The 12,771-nt window shown below is 53.1% G+C and overlaps 1 protein-coding gene across 1 annotated transcript; it reads right to left on the bottom strand.

Moving 5' to 3' along the window:
• Nucleotides 1-144: 144 nt before the first annotated feature.
• KCTD10 (potassium channel tetramerization domain containing 10) lies at nt 145-12,731 on the bottom strand. The gene is made up of 7 exons (XM_050318380.1): nt 12,596-12,731; nt 11,021-11,234; nt 5,869-6,038; nt 5,642-5,728; nt 4,961-5,013; nt 4,028-4,223; nt 145-3,566 (listed from the first exon to the last, which is right to left on the bottom strand). The coding sequence occupies exons 1-7, from the start codon at nt 12,596-12,598 to the stop codon at nt 3,348-3,350; spliced, it is 942 nt and encodes a 313-aa protein (XP_050174337.1). The 5' UTR covers nt 12,599-12,731; the 3' UTR covers nt 145-3,347.
• Nucleotides 12,732-12,771: the final 40 nt, after the last annotated feature.

The raw sequence follows: 12,771 nt of genomic DNA, 5'->3' as shown, positions 1-12,771 counted from the left end.
AGGTCCCTGACTTGCTGCCTTTAATCCCCGGGGGGATCAAATTAACATCCACAAGGAAGTGATATTTCTCCCCCAGAGCTCCTCCCCAGCTCCATGGCCCATGAGGCCATTCTGCTTCCAACAAATAATAAAGTGACTCACATGTAAATATGAAATTTCTTCTAATTTATTGTGTTATATTAAAAAAAAACAAAAGTACATATTGCAAACATCAACCATACAATGAAATCCAGCGGAAGCTTGTTTTGTGCCCAAGTCTGAACAGGAGGGAATGATTGTGCAGAACAGGAATCTGCTGTTGTCCATGAAACAAGACTGAAGGGTTCTACCTACACTTTGCTCTAAGGTGAGATGGCAGCTCAGAGCCTTCCAAAGGTCGTGGGGCTCAGGGGGATCTAAACCTGCTTCTGGGAGTGCAGGAGCAGCTGCTTTGGTGCTCCAGCTCCACGGACACCGATGGGGAGGTGTCAGCCTGGGGTGGTCACTGCCACCTCTCCTGCAGCCCCACCTGTGTTATGAGCTGCAGGTCCACAATATCTCTCCCCAGGGAAGACTTTGCTGAGCTCTCCTTGGCTGGGCTGTCACTGCTGGTGGCTGGAGAAGGGAAGCAGACATGTCTGCTGTCCCTGGGATAATCTGAAGAGCTGCTTGTGCCCAGGACACCTGCCCTGAGCCCCACCTGCACCTGAGAGCTGAGGCAAAACCACTTAGAGTAACGAGGCTCAGGAGCTGAGAGCATTTGTGCAATGGCATTACCAGAGTGTGCACTCAAGGACGGGGCAGGAGGTAAAGGACACCCCAACACCACAGCACAGCTTTGTGCACCACTCCAGCACAGAGGGTGAACTCAGGAGTGTGTTAAGGCAGAGTCTGCCCACAAACACAGGAACAAAACTGAAATTAGAACTTAAACTCTCCTGGAGTGACTTTACTAAACCAACAGCTCTACAAACCGCTGTACAAAGATTAAAAACAACCATTCCCTGTTTTTTAAAGAACTTAGTTTGCAAAACCCGAACAAGAAAAGCCTAAAGCCAGTTAAGACTCTATTTACAGAGAAGTTAATCACAGAGATGTGACCTGTCAGGTGCTTAGCACTGGTGTCACCTCCTGGAGCTGAACCTGCTCTGCCCCACGGGACACGGCTGGAGTTTGTCTGGGGTCTCCCAGGTAGGTCAGACCCAGCTCAGCTGAAGGGAGCAGGGATTGCTGCAGGACTGTTGATGTTCTACACTCATGGGCTGGTGGTCCCTGTTCACCCACTGCTGAGATGCAGAGACTCAACCCCTCAGGGGCAGCAGGTCTGTTACAGAAGGTCAGAAACCCACAACAGCCCAGTAACACACCAATAAGTGTCAAAGTACACAGTGCTGGAGAACCAGCAATCCAGGACTTCCCTTCCTCACTCCCCAGCTTATCACAGCCAGCAGGGGAGAGGCTCTGGCTCCTTCAGCCCCTGCACTCTGGACTCCTACAAACCCAAACAGGTGTAAGTACAACTCAAACTAGAAGCCCTGAACTGTCAAGACAGAACTGAAGCTGCTGAACCTCAAGGTAACTGCTGAGCTCTTATAAATCAGTAGCTGAAGAAAAAAGAAGAGACAGGAACAACAACCCCACCTGCCACAGACACCAGCTGCCTGTGACTTAGAGAAGTCTTTGGTTACTAGAAAGATGTCCTCAGCTTAATTTTGAAATTTTTTAGCTCTACTTGATGATCCAAAATTGTACAAACACTTCATACTGAATTCCAGCCCCTCCAGAGAAGCTCTGAGTAACTGGGGTGTAACTGCTCTGTGGAACAGAAGCCTTGGGGTAACAGGGCTGGTGGTTCTGCAACACCTTTGGTTTGTAACTGTTCACATGCCCTCAGCAGCCCTGAGCCAGGAGCAGGGATCCTTGGAGCAGGAACACAGAGCTGCTGCTCCAGAGCACTCTGGCTGTTAAGGGCAGTGCTAAATATTCCACAGAAAGGGTCAAAGGAAACTCTAGCCCAGGCCAGAGTGCTCCAGTGTTGGCCACAGTACTGCTGAATTGGGAGTTTAACACTTCCTACCTCGGGTTTCTTTCCCTCCCAGGATTTGTTACCTGAACTATCACAGCTGTGGCTCTGCTTCCAGCCCTATGGAATGATACCCCATCTCCCACCATCACTGTCACTTGACTCCACAACAGGCAACAGGAGCTGAGGAGGTAGATGAAATATTCATTTACAACACAAAAGCACTCTCAGAAAACTAGACTGCCTTCTCCACACTCTGCCATTCCACACACAGCTGCCACTGCTGAAAAGACTTGGAATATGCTCAGGATACAGTCAAACAAGGATTATCTGCCTCTGGGCCACTGTCTGCTGCTCTTTCCCGTAGTGCTGCCCTCATTCAGAGCAAGGCAATGCTCCTGGATCAGTTCCAAAGGGAACTTCTGCCCACCCCCCCACCAATGCTCCCCTGCCACAGAGGCACTGAACCTGCTGTGACTTCTGAGTAACTCCTGTGACTCCTACACAGCACAGAACACACCTGGCTGACCTGGGAGCTGCTGGAAACCAACTCCCCAGCTCCAGGCTCAGGCAGAAGCTCTAAGCACTAACCAGTACCAACATCACCCTAAAGGAAAGCAATCACGGACAATTTGCTCCTGATCCTCCTCTTTTTGGAGGAATTTTAACCTTGAACCGCAGGGATAAAGCAGGGAGGGGTCTCCCCTCAGTGCTGCAGAAGCTCCACTGAACCCTTGGAGGAGATCCAGGGAGCTGTGTGGAGCCACAGCCAGGCCCAAGGGAGCAGCCCCCCTGCTCTGAGGGGTCCCTCTGCTCCCAGCACTCCAGGAACATCACCAGCCAGTGCCATTTGTCCTTCAGGGAGTCACCCCAAGGCACTCCCGAGCTCCCAGCCCTGCAGACTTGGGAGACAGAGAGCTGTGCAGCAGCTTTGTGTCCAGATCCCAGCCTTTCCTGAGTGCCAGGAGTGAGGGTCAGGAAGTGCCTGGAGGGAAGGAGGACGGCTGGGCTGGCTGAGCATTTTGTTTGTTGTTTTGTTTTGTGTTTAAAGTGCAGGATAATTACCAAAGCCAAAGGCAGCCAGCCCTCCTCCTCTCTAGCACAAAACAGCAACAACAAGAGTGCTAAAAATTCAGGGCATTTCTCCAGCTGCTCAACAGGCCCTTACAGAACCCACCGTACGCCCAATAACCTCGTTTATTCTTGTCCTACAACTACAGCATTTAAATACCCCAAATAACCTAGAGTTTGTTACAAAACATAATTTACAGACTGTGCTGGGTAGAAGGTGAGCCTCCTGGTCCTCTGCTGCTTGCCCAGAGCTGGGGCCCGGGGCTCACCTGGCTCACTGGTGCAGGTGGGCCCTGTCGTCGGGGCGCTTGATGTGGATCCTCCTCACGCGCTCGATGCGCTCCCGCTCCTCGTCCTCCTCCAGGTGGTGGGACCGACCTGCTGCCCCCCCTGTGGCCTCCAGGAGTGCATTGTCAGGTCCCCTCCCGTCCTGGGACTCGTAGAGCAGAATGTTCAGTGTCTCCTCATAAATTCGGGCTTCTGGGAACTCCACCTGCACACCCAAGGAAGAGAAGGTCACTCTCACCTGTTGCCTGTCACTGCACGCACCAGATTACCTCAGTTTTAACTCCTGACACCTGTTTTTACAACTTCTTAATTGCACTCCGACCACCGAAATTATTTCTGGCACAACCCTTTCCATTCCATTATTTGCTTCCAGCCTTTGAGACCCTGCAACTACCTGGGCTTTTCCCAAAATCACCCTGCACGCAGGGCAGGCTCAGACAGGTCTTTCCTGTGCTCGCCTGCATCCCCCTTTACACACGGATGTAGAACCACTGAATGATGTGGGCTGGAAGGGACCCTAAAGATCACCTAGTTCCAACCCCCAAACCTGCTTAAATGCACAGGTTTAGCCTAAAGATGAAGAGCTGGACTGAAGGTGCCTTAGGGAACATCACAACTGCCCCGGTGTTACGTGCCATGGCCAGGCAGCCGCTGCTTTCCCCGTACCTTGGTCTGCTTCTTCTCGGTGGCGTAGACGATGGAGGTGCAGCAAACCTCGGCGATCTTGCGGCCCTGCCCGTAGAAGGACCAGCAGCAGATCTCGTCCCCGATGACGTCCTTGATGAACAGCACCCGCCCGTTGAACCGCAGGGACAGCTTGTCGAACAGCTCGATGTTCTTCAGCATGTTGTCGTCGGAGTTGCTGGGGGATGGAGGCAGCGGGGATTTACAGGGCACATGGAACAGAGCAGGGGCATTTACAGCCCCCAAACAACCAGCTTCCTTTCACTTACAGTGTCATAGGATCATAGGATGGTCTGGGTTGGAAAGGACCTTAAAAGATCCAGTTCCGCTCCCCTGCCATGGGCGGGGACACTTTCCACTAGGACCTGTCCAACCTGGCCTTGAACACTTCCAGGGATGGGGCAAAGCCAAGACATTAATTCTTGCTATTTCACTACTACGAGCAGGAAAACCTGCTTCTGAACCAGCAGCAACTCAACAGCAACATGTCAACTATCCAAGGCCATTTCAGCTGTGTGCAAAATCCTGTGGCCCAAATAAAGCCATTCCTCAGCTCAGCACCAGCTGGATGGACAGAGTGTTATGCCATGGATACACCATGGAAGGCTTCCTGCACTCAACTATCACACTGCAATCCATGGGAAAGCAGACAGCAGACAGAAAGCAGACAGCTTCCAGAAGCCTCTGCCAGCTGCACCTAAGGATTAGAGGAACTCCTCTGGCACAGGAATAGCACAGGTTCAGCCTTCCACTGATGGTAGCAGGCTCCCTTCTGACTCAAGTTTGAAATTAATTCGGAAAAACTGGAGTGCATGTCAACACCAATGTGTCATTAGGTCTGGAGGAAGGAAAAGGAAGTGGTTCTTGTGGATTTTAGTCCATGAAAAACTTCCAAGACAAGCTGAAGTCTCTTACCTGGTGTAGGAATATTTGTTGTTGCTTCTGTTGTACAGCAACTTCACTGCTGGCTGTAAGAAACAAAGCTCAGATCAGTCACAGGAAGCACAGCAAGAGCTGGAACCTCAGCCCAGCCCCAGGCCCCGCGGAGACACTCCAGAATTCCCAGCAGGATTTTGGTGGTGGTGTTAGTGCTGTTGCTGCCAACCTGTGCATGCACAGTTTGGCAGTGGGGCTGCAATCCCTCCTGACCCCCTTCTGGGACTGCATCCTCAGCTACTCTTATAGATGATATATCCTCTGGCTTTGGATCCTCAGCTATTCTCACCTGCCCTGTGCTTTATCACCACCCCCTGCCATGGGCAAGCACAACTCTCACTATCCCAGGTTGCTCCAAGCCCCATCCAACCTGGCTTTGGACACTTTCAGGGATGGGGCAGTCACAGCTTCTGTGGGCAGCCTGTGCCAGGGCCTCACCACCCTCATAGCCAAGAATTCCTTCCCAATCTCCCATCCAATCCTGCCTTCTGGCAGTGGGAAGCCATTCCCCCTTGTCCTGGCACTCCATCCCTTGTCCAAAGCCCCTCTCCAGCTCTCTTGGAGCCCCGTTAGGCACCAGAAGGGGCTCTAAGGTCTCCCAAGAGCCTTCTCACCTGAACACCCCCAGCTGTCCCCAGGGCACAGCCGGGCCCCTCTCACCTTGTTGGAGGTGGCGATGAGTTTCTGCTCCTCCTTGGAGGAGGTGATCACCGGGACCTTGCAGAACGGCTCGTACGCGTCCTTGTTCTGTGGGAGCAAGGACCACACAGCAGCTCAACAGTGACATGAACTGTTCCAGTTTCATCCCAAGCCTCCGAAACCACCAAGTGAGACCAGCAGAAATTCTTACTGCCCACCCCCAGCCCCTCCCCAGCCCTGGGCCCCACCTGCAGGGCTGCCTGGCACTCGTCCACCAGCCCCTGCACCAGGTAGTACTTGGCCTCAGCCAGCAGCTCCTCGATCTCCCGGCGGCTCTCCGGGAGCGGCACGGCCCCGTCCCGCAGGTAGTTCAGGATGGTCCCAAAATGCTTCCCACAGCGGTCAATCAGGATCCAGCCTGGGGACAGGGAAGAGCACAGTGAGGACAAGCAGAGGCAAATGTGGCAAAAGGCCCTGACAGTGTCAAAGTGCTGAAAGACAGACAGAGGGACAGCCCCTGCCCTGGAGCTCAACAGCACTGCCATGTACGGACCACGGTGGGAAGAAAATCATGGAATGGTTTGGGTGGGAAGGGACCTTAAAGACTATTTAGTCTACTCTGCTGTCACAGGTAGGGACATCTTCCACTAGCCCAGGTTGCTCCAAGCCCCGTCCAACCTGGTCCTTGGACACTTCCAGGGATGGGGCAGCCACAGCTGCTCTGGGCAACCTGTGCCAGGGCCTCACCACCCCCAAAGGGAAGGTTTCTTCCCAATATTTCATCTAAATTTCCCTCCTTCAGCTTAAAGCCATTCCCCCTTGTCCTGTCACTCCAGGCCCCTGTCCAAAGTCCCTCTCCAGCTCTGGAGACCCCAACTCAAAGGGGCTCTGAGGTCTCCCCAGAGCCTTCTCTTCTCCAGAGTGCACAAAAAGAGCTCCAACCAGAGCTCTCCCTGGACAACTGCAATTGCAGGATCCACATGTCACCTCTGGGTGCTGGAATCAGGACCCTGAGGAACACGAGGCAGTGGAGGCTGGAGTCCCCCTGCCTGAACAGATGGTCACTCTCAGGCTGAGGCTCAGGAATGCAGCGAGGAAACGCTTGTGGGGAAGGAGTCATATTTTGGACAAATAAGGAAAGTAGGTTAAGGCAGACCCTGGGTGTTCTGCATGAATGGAATTACGAGTAAAGTCTGAACATTTGGTTCGGTTTGGAAAGGGAACACGGCCCTTTCATGCTGTTTTGAGGGAAACTGAGACACTCTGCAGCAGTTTTACTCCAGGTTTCCCATCTCCCTCATTCCTGCTGTTTCCAGAACACACAATGTGTGCTCAAAGGGTGATTTAACAGACTAGGAACAAACTGGAAAGCAGGAGGGAGAACTAGAGACAGAGAAATCATGGAACAAAGGACTCATCCAGACTAATGAACACATTACACTTATCCAAGTGGAGCAGAAAAAAGCCCATTTGGCAATGCAGGAAGCAAGAAATCCCATTTAAGTGGGAGATGTGATGGAAGCTGTCCCTGTCCATGGCAGCGGGGCTGGAACTGGGTGATCTTTAAGGTTCTTTCCACTCAAACCATTGTGGGATTCTGTGGCAAAGAGGAAGCACAAGCCATGGCAATGAACAAGGACATCCATATTCCACAAGTGCAGCTGCTGCCCAAGTTCACCAGAGCACACCAACACCCAGGGAGGTAAAGGGCAAGCTGAGGGCAGAATTACCATCCCCAAACTTCTGCTATCCCCTCTGATTCCTCTGTAGGCTGGAAAAATCTGCTGCAACTCCATGTTTACAGATGGTGAAATCAAAGCAGAATTGCTCATTTCCATGTGGAGGGAGGGGGAATGAGAAAACATTTGAAGCAGTGTTGCAAAACACGAGTGACCACTAAAACAGCTTTAAAAACCTTCTGTTTCACCCAAACAGCCCAAACGAGATGACTCAGGGAAGTGACCCCAGTGACGCTCAGCCACGGCAGAGCCAACAAGTGGGTTGAGCTGAAGTCTGTTAGAGCTGGTTTTTAATTGCAGTGTTACAAGGCCATCCTGTATCCATTTAGGCAGGATACAGAATCCAAGAGCTGTAGGTATCAGAGAATCATGGGATGGTTTGGGGTGGGAAGGGACCTCAAAGCCCATCCCATCCCACCCCCTGCCATGGGCAGGGACACCTTCCACTCGCCCAGGTTGCTCCAAGCCCCGTCCAACCTGGTCTGGAACACTCCCAGGGATGGGGCAGTCACAGCTTCTCTGGGCAACCTCTGCCAGGGCCTCATCACCCTCACAGGGAAGAATTCCTTCCCAGTATCCCATGCAACCCTGCTCTCTGTCAGTTTGAAGCCATTCCCTTTGTCCTGTCCCTCCCAGATCCTTGCCAGTCTCTCTCCATGTTTCTTGTACCCCCTCCAGGTCCTGGAAGGCCACAATTAGGTCACCCCAAAGCTCCTCTTCTCCAGGCTGCACAATCCCAATTCTCTCAGCCTTTCCTCACAGCAGAGCTGCCTCATCCTCCTGACCATCTCGGTGCCTCCTCTGGACTCGCTCCAACAGCTCCATGTCCTTCCTGTGCTGGGACCCCAGAGCTGGATCAGCACTGCAGGGGGTCTCACCAGGGCAGAGGGGCAGAATTCCCCCCTCCCCTCACTCCTTGGTACATGCACACATCAGACCTTCAGGGAGTTACCCTTCTGTCTTACAAGAAGTGTCCAGGACAGGATCCAAACACTCCAGCCAAACCAGACAACATTTTCCAGCCAAGCTCTGACAGGTGAAACAGGAGCCTGACACTGGACACTGCCTGATGCTCCAGTCTCTTATCAGCAGCTGGACAAAGAACAGCATCTCCATCAGCTGGCTACAGCAGCAGGGAGCGAGGGAAAAATCCCACTGCAGCAAAAGAGAGCTGAAAACAGGTGGATGCACCTGGAAAACTCAAATCCTTCTCTCTGCTCATAACCACGCAAATAAAACATTCCAAATACGCTGCTTTGCTACAGCAAATTCTAAGCTGAAAAGAATCATCTGCCACCCACAGTCAGAGAACTCCAGACTTTTCTCCTACAGCCTGAGGAGCAGCAGGTTGGAATTGTCCAGCTGAAGGGGCTGGAAGCTGTGTCTGAGGTCAGAAGGATCCAGACACAGAGCAGGACCCCATGTGCCACATTCCAGACTGGTTAAACTCCTTCCAGTTTCTCCCCAAGTCTGGCTTTTTTTCCTAAGAAACATTCTGGCTTCTTTTCCTAGGGAACATTCTGCTTTGTGCCAGGTTTTGGGTGTGACCAATTAGCAGGATTTTGAAGAATTCCAGATAAAAAGTGTTTCCTTTGACAGCCCCAATGCTATTGTCCCAGTTTCCAGGCAAGGGGAGATAAAGCAAGAACTGCTGCCATGGGAGTGTCTGGGTTACAACATACAGGAAGTATCAAATTCCTATTAAAACATGAACTGGCTTCATGGAACAATCCCACACAGACACTGTGGGAGTCACAGCAAAATAAATTTGGGATTTTACGTCTCAGACGTGACATTTTAGCAGAAGAAACTTCAGTTACTCTCAGATTTGGGGTGCAAACAGTACCTGCACTTCCAGGGCCTCTGAGCCCCGGGAATGGGATGTACCAGCCCTCATGGACCTGCCCAGGATGCCTGGAGGAAGCTCTGGGATCATGCCAGGGTGGGCTCCCAAAAATTTGGAATTTCCAATCCATTTCCAGCCTTAGGAAGACTGGAATTATCAAATTTAGTGAAGCACAGAGCAGCTTTAGGGAGGGACAGGAGGATCCTGCTGGAATTGCTCGAAGTAAATTTAGCAGTGAGGGGAAGGGGCTCACAACATTTCCACCCCTCCAGTGCTCCCAGTCAGGGCATTGATTCCCCTTTGACAATTGTTTTCTCCAATCTGGCTCACAGACTGGCTTTTTTTATGCAACCTTCCTGGTCTGTACCCATGAGAAGTATCCCAGAGACCCTTTGATCTGGAGCCCCAAACCACAGGACCCACATTATGGCTTTATCCTGGCATGGGATAACACCTGGAACAAGACAGCTTTGTTTCCCCCAGCTTAAATATAAAGACTTCTGGCTAAAACAGGAATATTCAGCTAATTAGACTGTATTTTTTACATTTTTTTCTCCTCCAAATCCACTTCCTCCTATCACAAGAGCCCTACAAGCCTCTAAATACAGACTATTCCAAAGCACTCAAAAGTCAGTCCAATCTCTCTCACCATGTGCCAAATTTTCTACACCTCCAGCAAATTCAAACAAAATTTTCAAATAATAATTAACCAGTCCCAAAAAGGTGTTTTGAACCTCCAGGCTCAGCTTTGCAGTAGCTGTTGTTAATTCAAAGGTATCCCAGTCCATAAACATTTTTATGGGCAAAACATCAGCACAGAAATAAAGCTAGGCTTCCACTTAAACTCTGTGACATGCCCAAAACATGGGAATGCTGATATAAAACTACAAATTCTCTGAAAATTTTGCAACTGGTTCAGTTTTAGTGAAGCAAACAAACAACAGGCTGACAAGAAAACAAATTTTTAAAAAATGAGGCTTTAGCTCATAACCACCCCCCCAATGTTCAGAGCAAGTTTTATATTTAAGGAGATAAGAGGGAACAGCCTCCTGGGCTTCAAAGTGAACACACAAGTCCTAACTCCTGCATTCCTAATCACAATCCCCACCATTTTCCATGGGCTTCTGAGCTTTCGTGTCAGTATTTCAAAAGGAAAAGATGTTCCAGGTGCTACCTGGGCCTGGCAGGAGCACTGGCCCTTCTTAGTGTCCTACTGGCGTCCAGGCACCCACTCAAGTCACCCATGCCTTTTGTTCCACATCTTTCCCAGCTGTATAATCATGGAACCATGGAATCACAGACAGGTTTGGGTTAGCAAGGACCTTAAAGATATTTAGTCCGCTCTCCTGCCACGGGCAGGGACACCTTCCACTAGCCCAGGTTGCTCCAAGCCCCGTCTAACCTGGCCTTGGACACTTCCAGGGATGGGGCAGCCACAGCTTCTCTGGGCAACCTTTCCACCCTCACAGGGAAGGATTCCTTCCCAGTCTCCCATCTAACCCTGCTCTCTGTCAGTTTGAAGCCATTCCCCTTGTCCTGTCCCTCCAGACCCTTGTAAACAGTCTCTCTCCATGTTTCTCCTTCAGATCCTGAAAGGCCACAATCAGGTCACCCCTGAGCTCCTCCTCTCCACGCTGCACAATCCCAACTCTCTCCAGCCGTTCCCCATAGCAGAGTTCCTCCATCCCCCATGACCAGCTACCCAGCCCTACAACTGGAAGTTGCTCTCTGTTCTGTGATGTTTCTGCAGCCCCCTGTGGCTCTCCCTGCAGCAGGAGGACGCAGTGGGGGTGGTGGGAGCAGCCCGTTCCTTACCTTCGCTGTCCGTGAGCACTTCCATGCGGCCGCTGAACATGGCCTTGAGCATGGTGTCCTGCTTGGTGAGGGTCTGCATGGTGGTGTAGTACAGGGCCCCCCCCACGTTCAGCTTCACGTACTTGGAGCTGGGGCTCGTGCCCTTGAAGGACGTCGTGCGCGTCGCCGCCGCCGGCACCGCGGAGCTCACCACGCTCTCTCCCGACATCTCTTCCTGCAAGGAGGGAGTTCCCGGGTCAAGGAAGGAGCCCCCCACTGTGTGACTCCCCAGCCCCGCGTTCCCAGCGGGTGTTTCACACCCCCCGGCTCCCCTCGGCCCCTTCGTGAAGTTCTCAAACGTTTCAGACCTTTGGGTTTGTTTCGTTTCCGACTGTCAGAAACTGAAGGGCAGAAATCGACTCGGCCTGATTTTTTTTTTCCCTCAGGGTTTTTCCTGGGAATGCTAAGCTGGGTCTTACATGGCAAAGCCAACGCTTTGCCACAACAACTGCTTTCATTTCTTACACAACTCCTGCAGCTCAAGCTCTTACTCCATCAGTAATCCCGGAGGTAATTGGGCAATTCCCAACACACACAACTGGAGCAGATAATGTCAAAATGCAGACGGTTTTCAAGGCTTTTTTTCCCTTGGAGCACAGATGGCTCTCCAGAGAGCACGCGTGGTTCCAGGGAGAGCACACATGAGCTTGCCACTCTGTTCCCTGCCCTCCCACACTTCTCCACACACCAAATCCCACCATCCAGCACTCCCCAGTCCCTGTGCCTGCAGACCCCACACAGAGTGGCCCCCAGCCACATTCCCTGTCCCTGAGCTAAGGAGGTCACACTGGAACAGGCACAGGTTGGCTCAGCTCCACAAATGCTCCAGAGCCGCTAACAACAAATCCTTAATCACCCTGAGTCTCCCTGGACTTCTGCCTCACAGGGACAGAGTGGGATGATTAACACCCCCATCCCTGCACATCCAGCTCCCAGCCCTTCCACAGCACTTGGATGACACTTCCTGGAATGAGTTTTGCTGCACTGCCACTAAACAGGACGCTGTCCCGTGACAGATCCCCACGGAGCTGGGGCTGTGTGTCTGTGCTGTGCGCCCAGGGTGAGGGGCAGGATGGGCAGGGATGGTCCCTGTGCCCGGGGCTCTCAGGGGAGCACAGACAGCAGCCTCAGCCCAGCACCCTGCCATCCCCCCGGCACAGAGCTGGGGGGCTGCACCCCAAACCCCAGCCCTGCCCTCCCCAAACCCCAGCCCTGCCCTCCCCAAACAATCGGCCCCAGGCCGGGGGGCGCCCGGGGGGGTCTGGACACGTGCGAACCGAGCACCCCGACTCCGGGGGTCCTGGACCTGCTCCCCCTCTCTGAGCACCCCAACCCCGGAGCCGAACATCGTCCCCTCTCCCCCCGCCCCATATCCCACCGCAAGGGCCGGTCCCCCAAATCCTGCCGCACCCCAACCCTCCCCAGGGCAGCGCCTCCGCACGCACTCCTTGGCAAGGCCCCCGCCCCCTTCAGTGCCTCCCGCGGCCGGAGCCTCCCCTCATCCCCTCACCCCCGTCCCCGTCCCCGTCCCCTCACCATGAACGGGCCGCAGCCCCTCGGACCGACAGAGCGCGAGGCGGGCGGGGGAACTTCCGCCCCTCGCGTCCTTCCGGCCCCGCCCGGGTGCGCCCCCCAAATCCTCCCGATGTCCCGCCGGGCTCTGCCGCGCTGCTCTCCCGCCTCATCGGTTTGGCCCAGCCCGTCCGCCCCGA

The sequence above is a fragment of the Myiozetetes cayanensis genome, unplaced genomic scaffold (genome assembly GCF_022539395.1).
Source record: "Myiozetetes cayanensis isolate MyiCay16 unplaced genomic scaffold, myiCay2020 scf21, whole genome shotgun sequence".
Taxonomy (NCBI): Eukaryota; Metazoa; Chordata; class Aves; order Passeriformes; family Tyrannidae; genus Myiozetetes; species Myiozetetes cayanensis.
Note: the sequence above shows the minus strand (reverse complement) of the source record. Positions and strands in the feature narration are given on the sequence as shown.

What these genes read in the sequence shown, in the direction of transcription:
- KCTD10 (XM_050318380.1), bottom strand. An exon ending in TCATCGCCACCTCCAACAAG is followed by an intron (nt 5,014 to 5,641) that starts GTGAGAGGGGCC and finishes TGTTTCTTACAG; the next exon opens with CCAGCAGTGAAGTTGCTGTA. An exon ending in AACAAATATTCCTACACCAG is followed by an intron (nt 4,224 to 4,960) that starts GTAAGAGACTTC and finishes TCCATCCCCCAG; the next exon opens with CAACTCCGACGACAACATGC.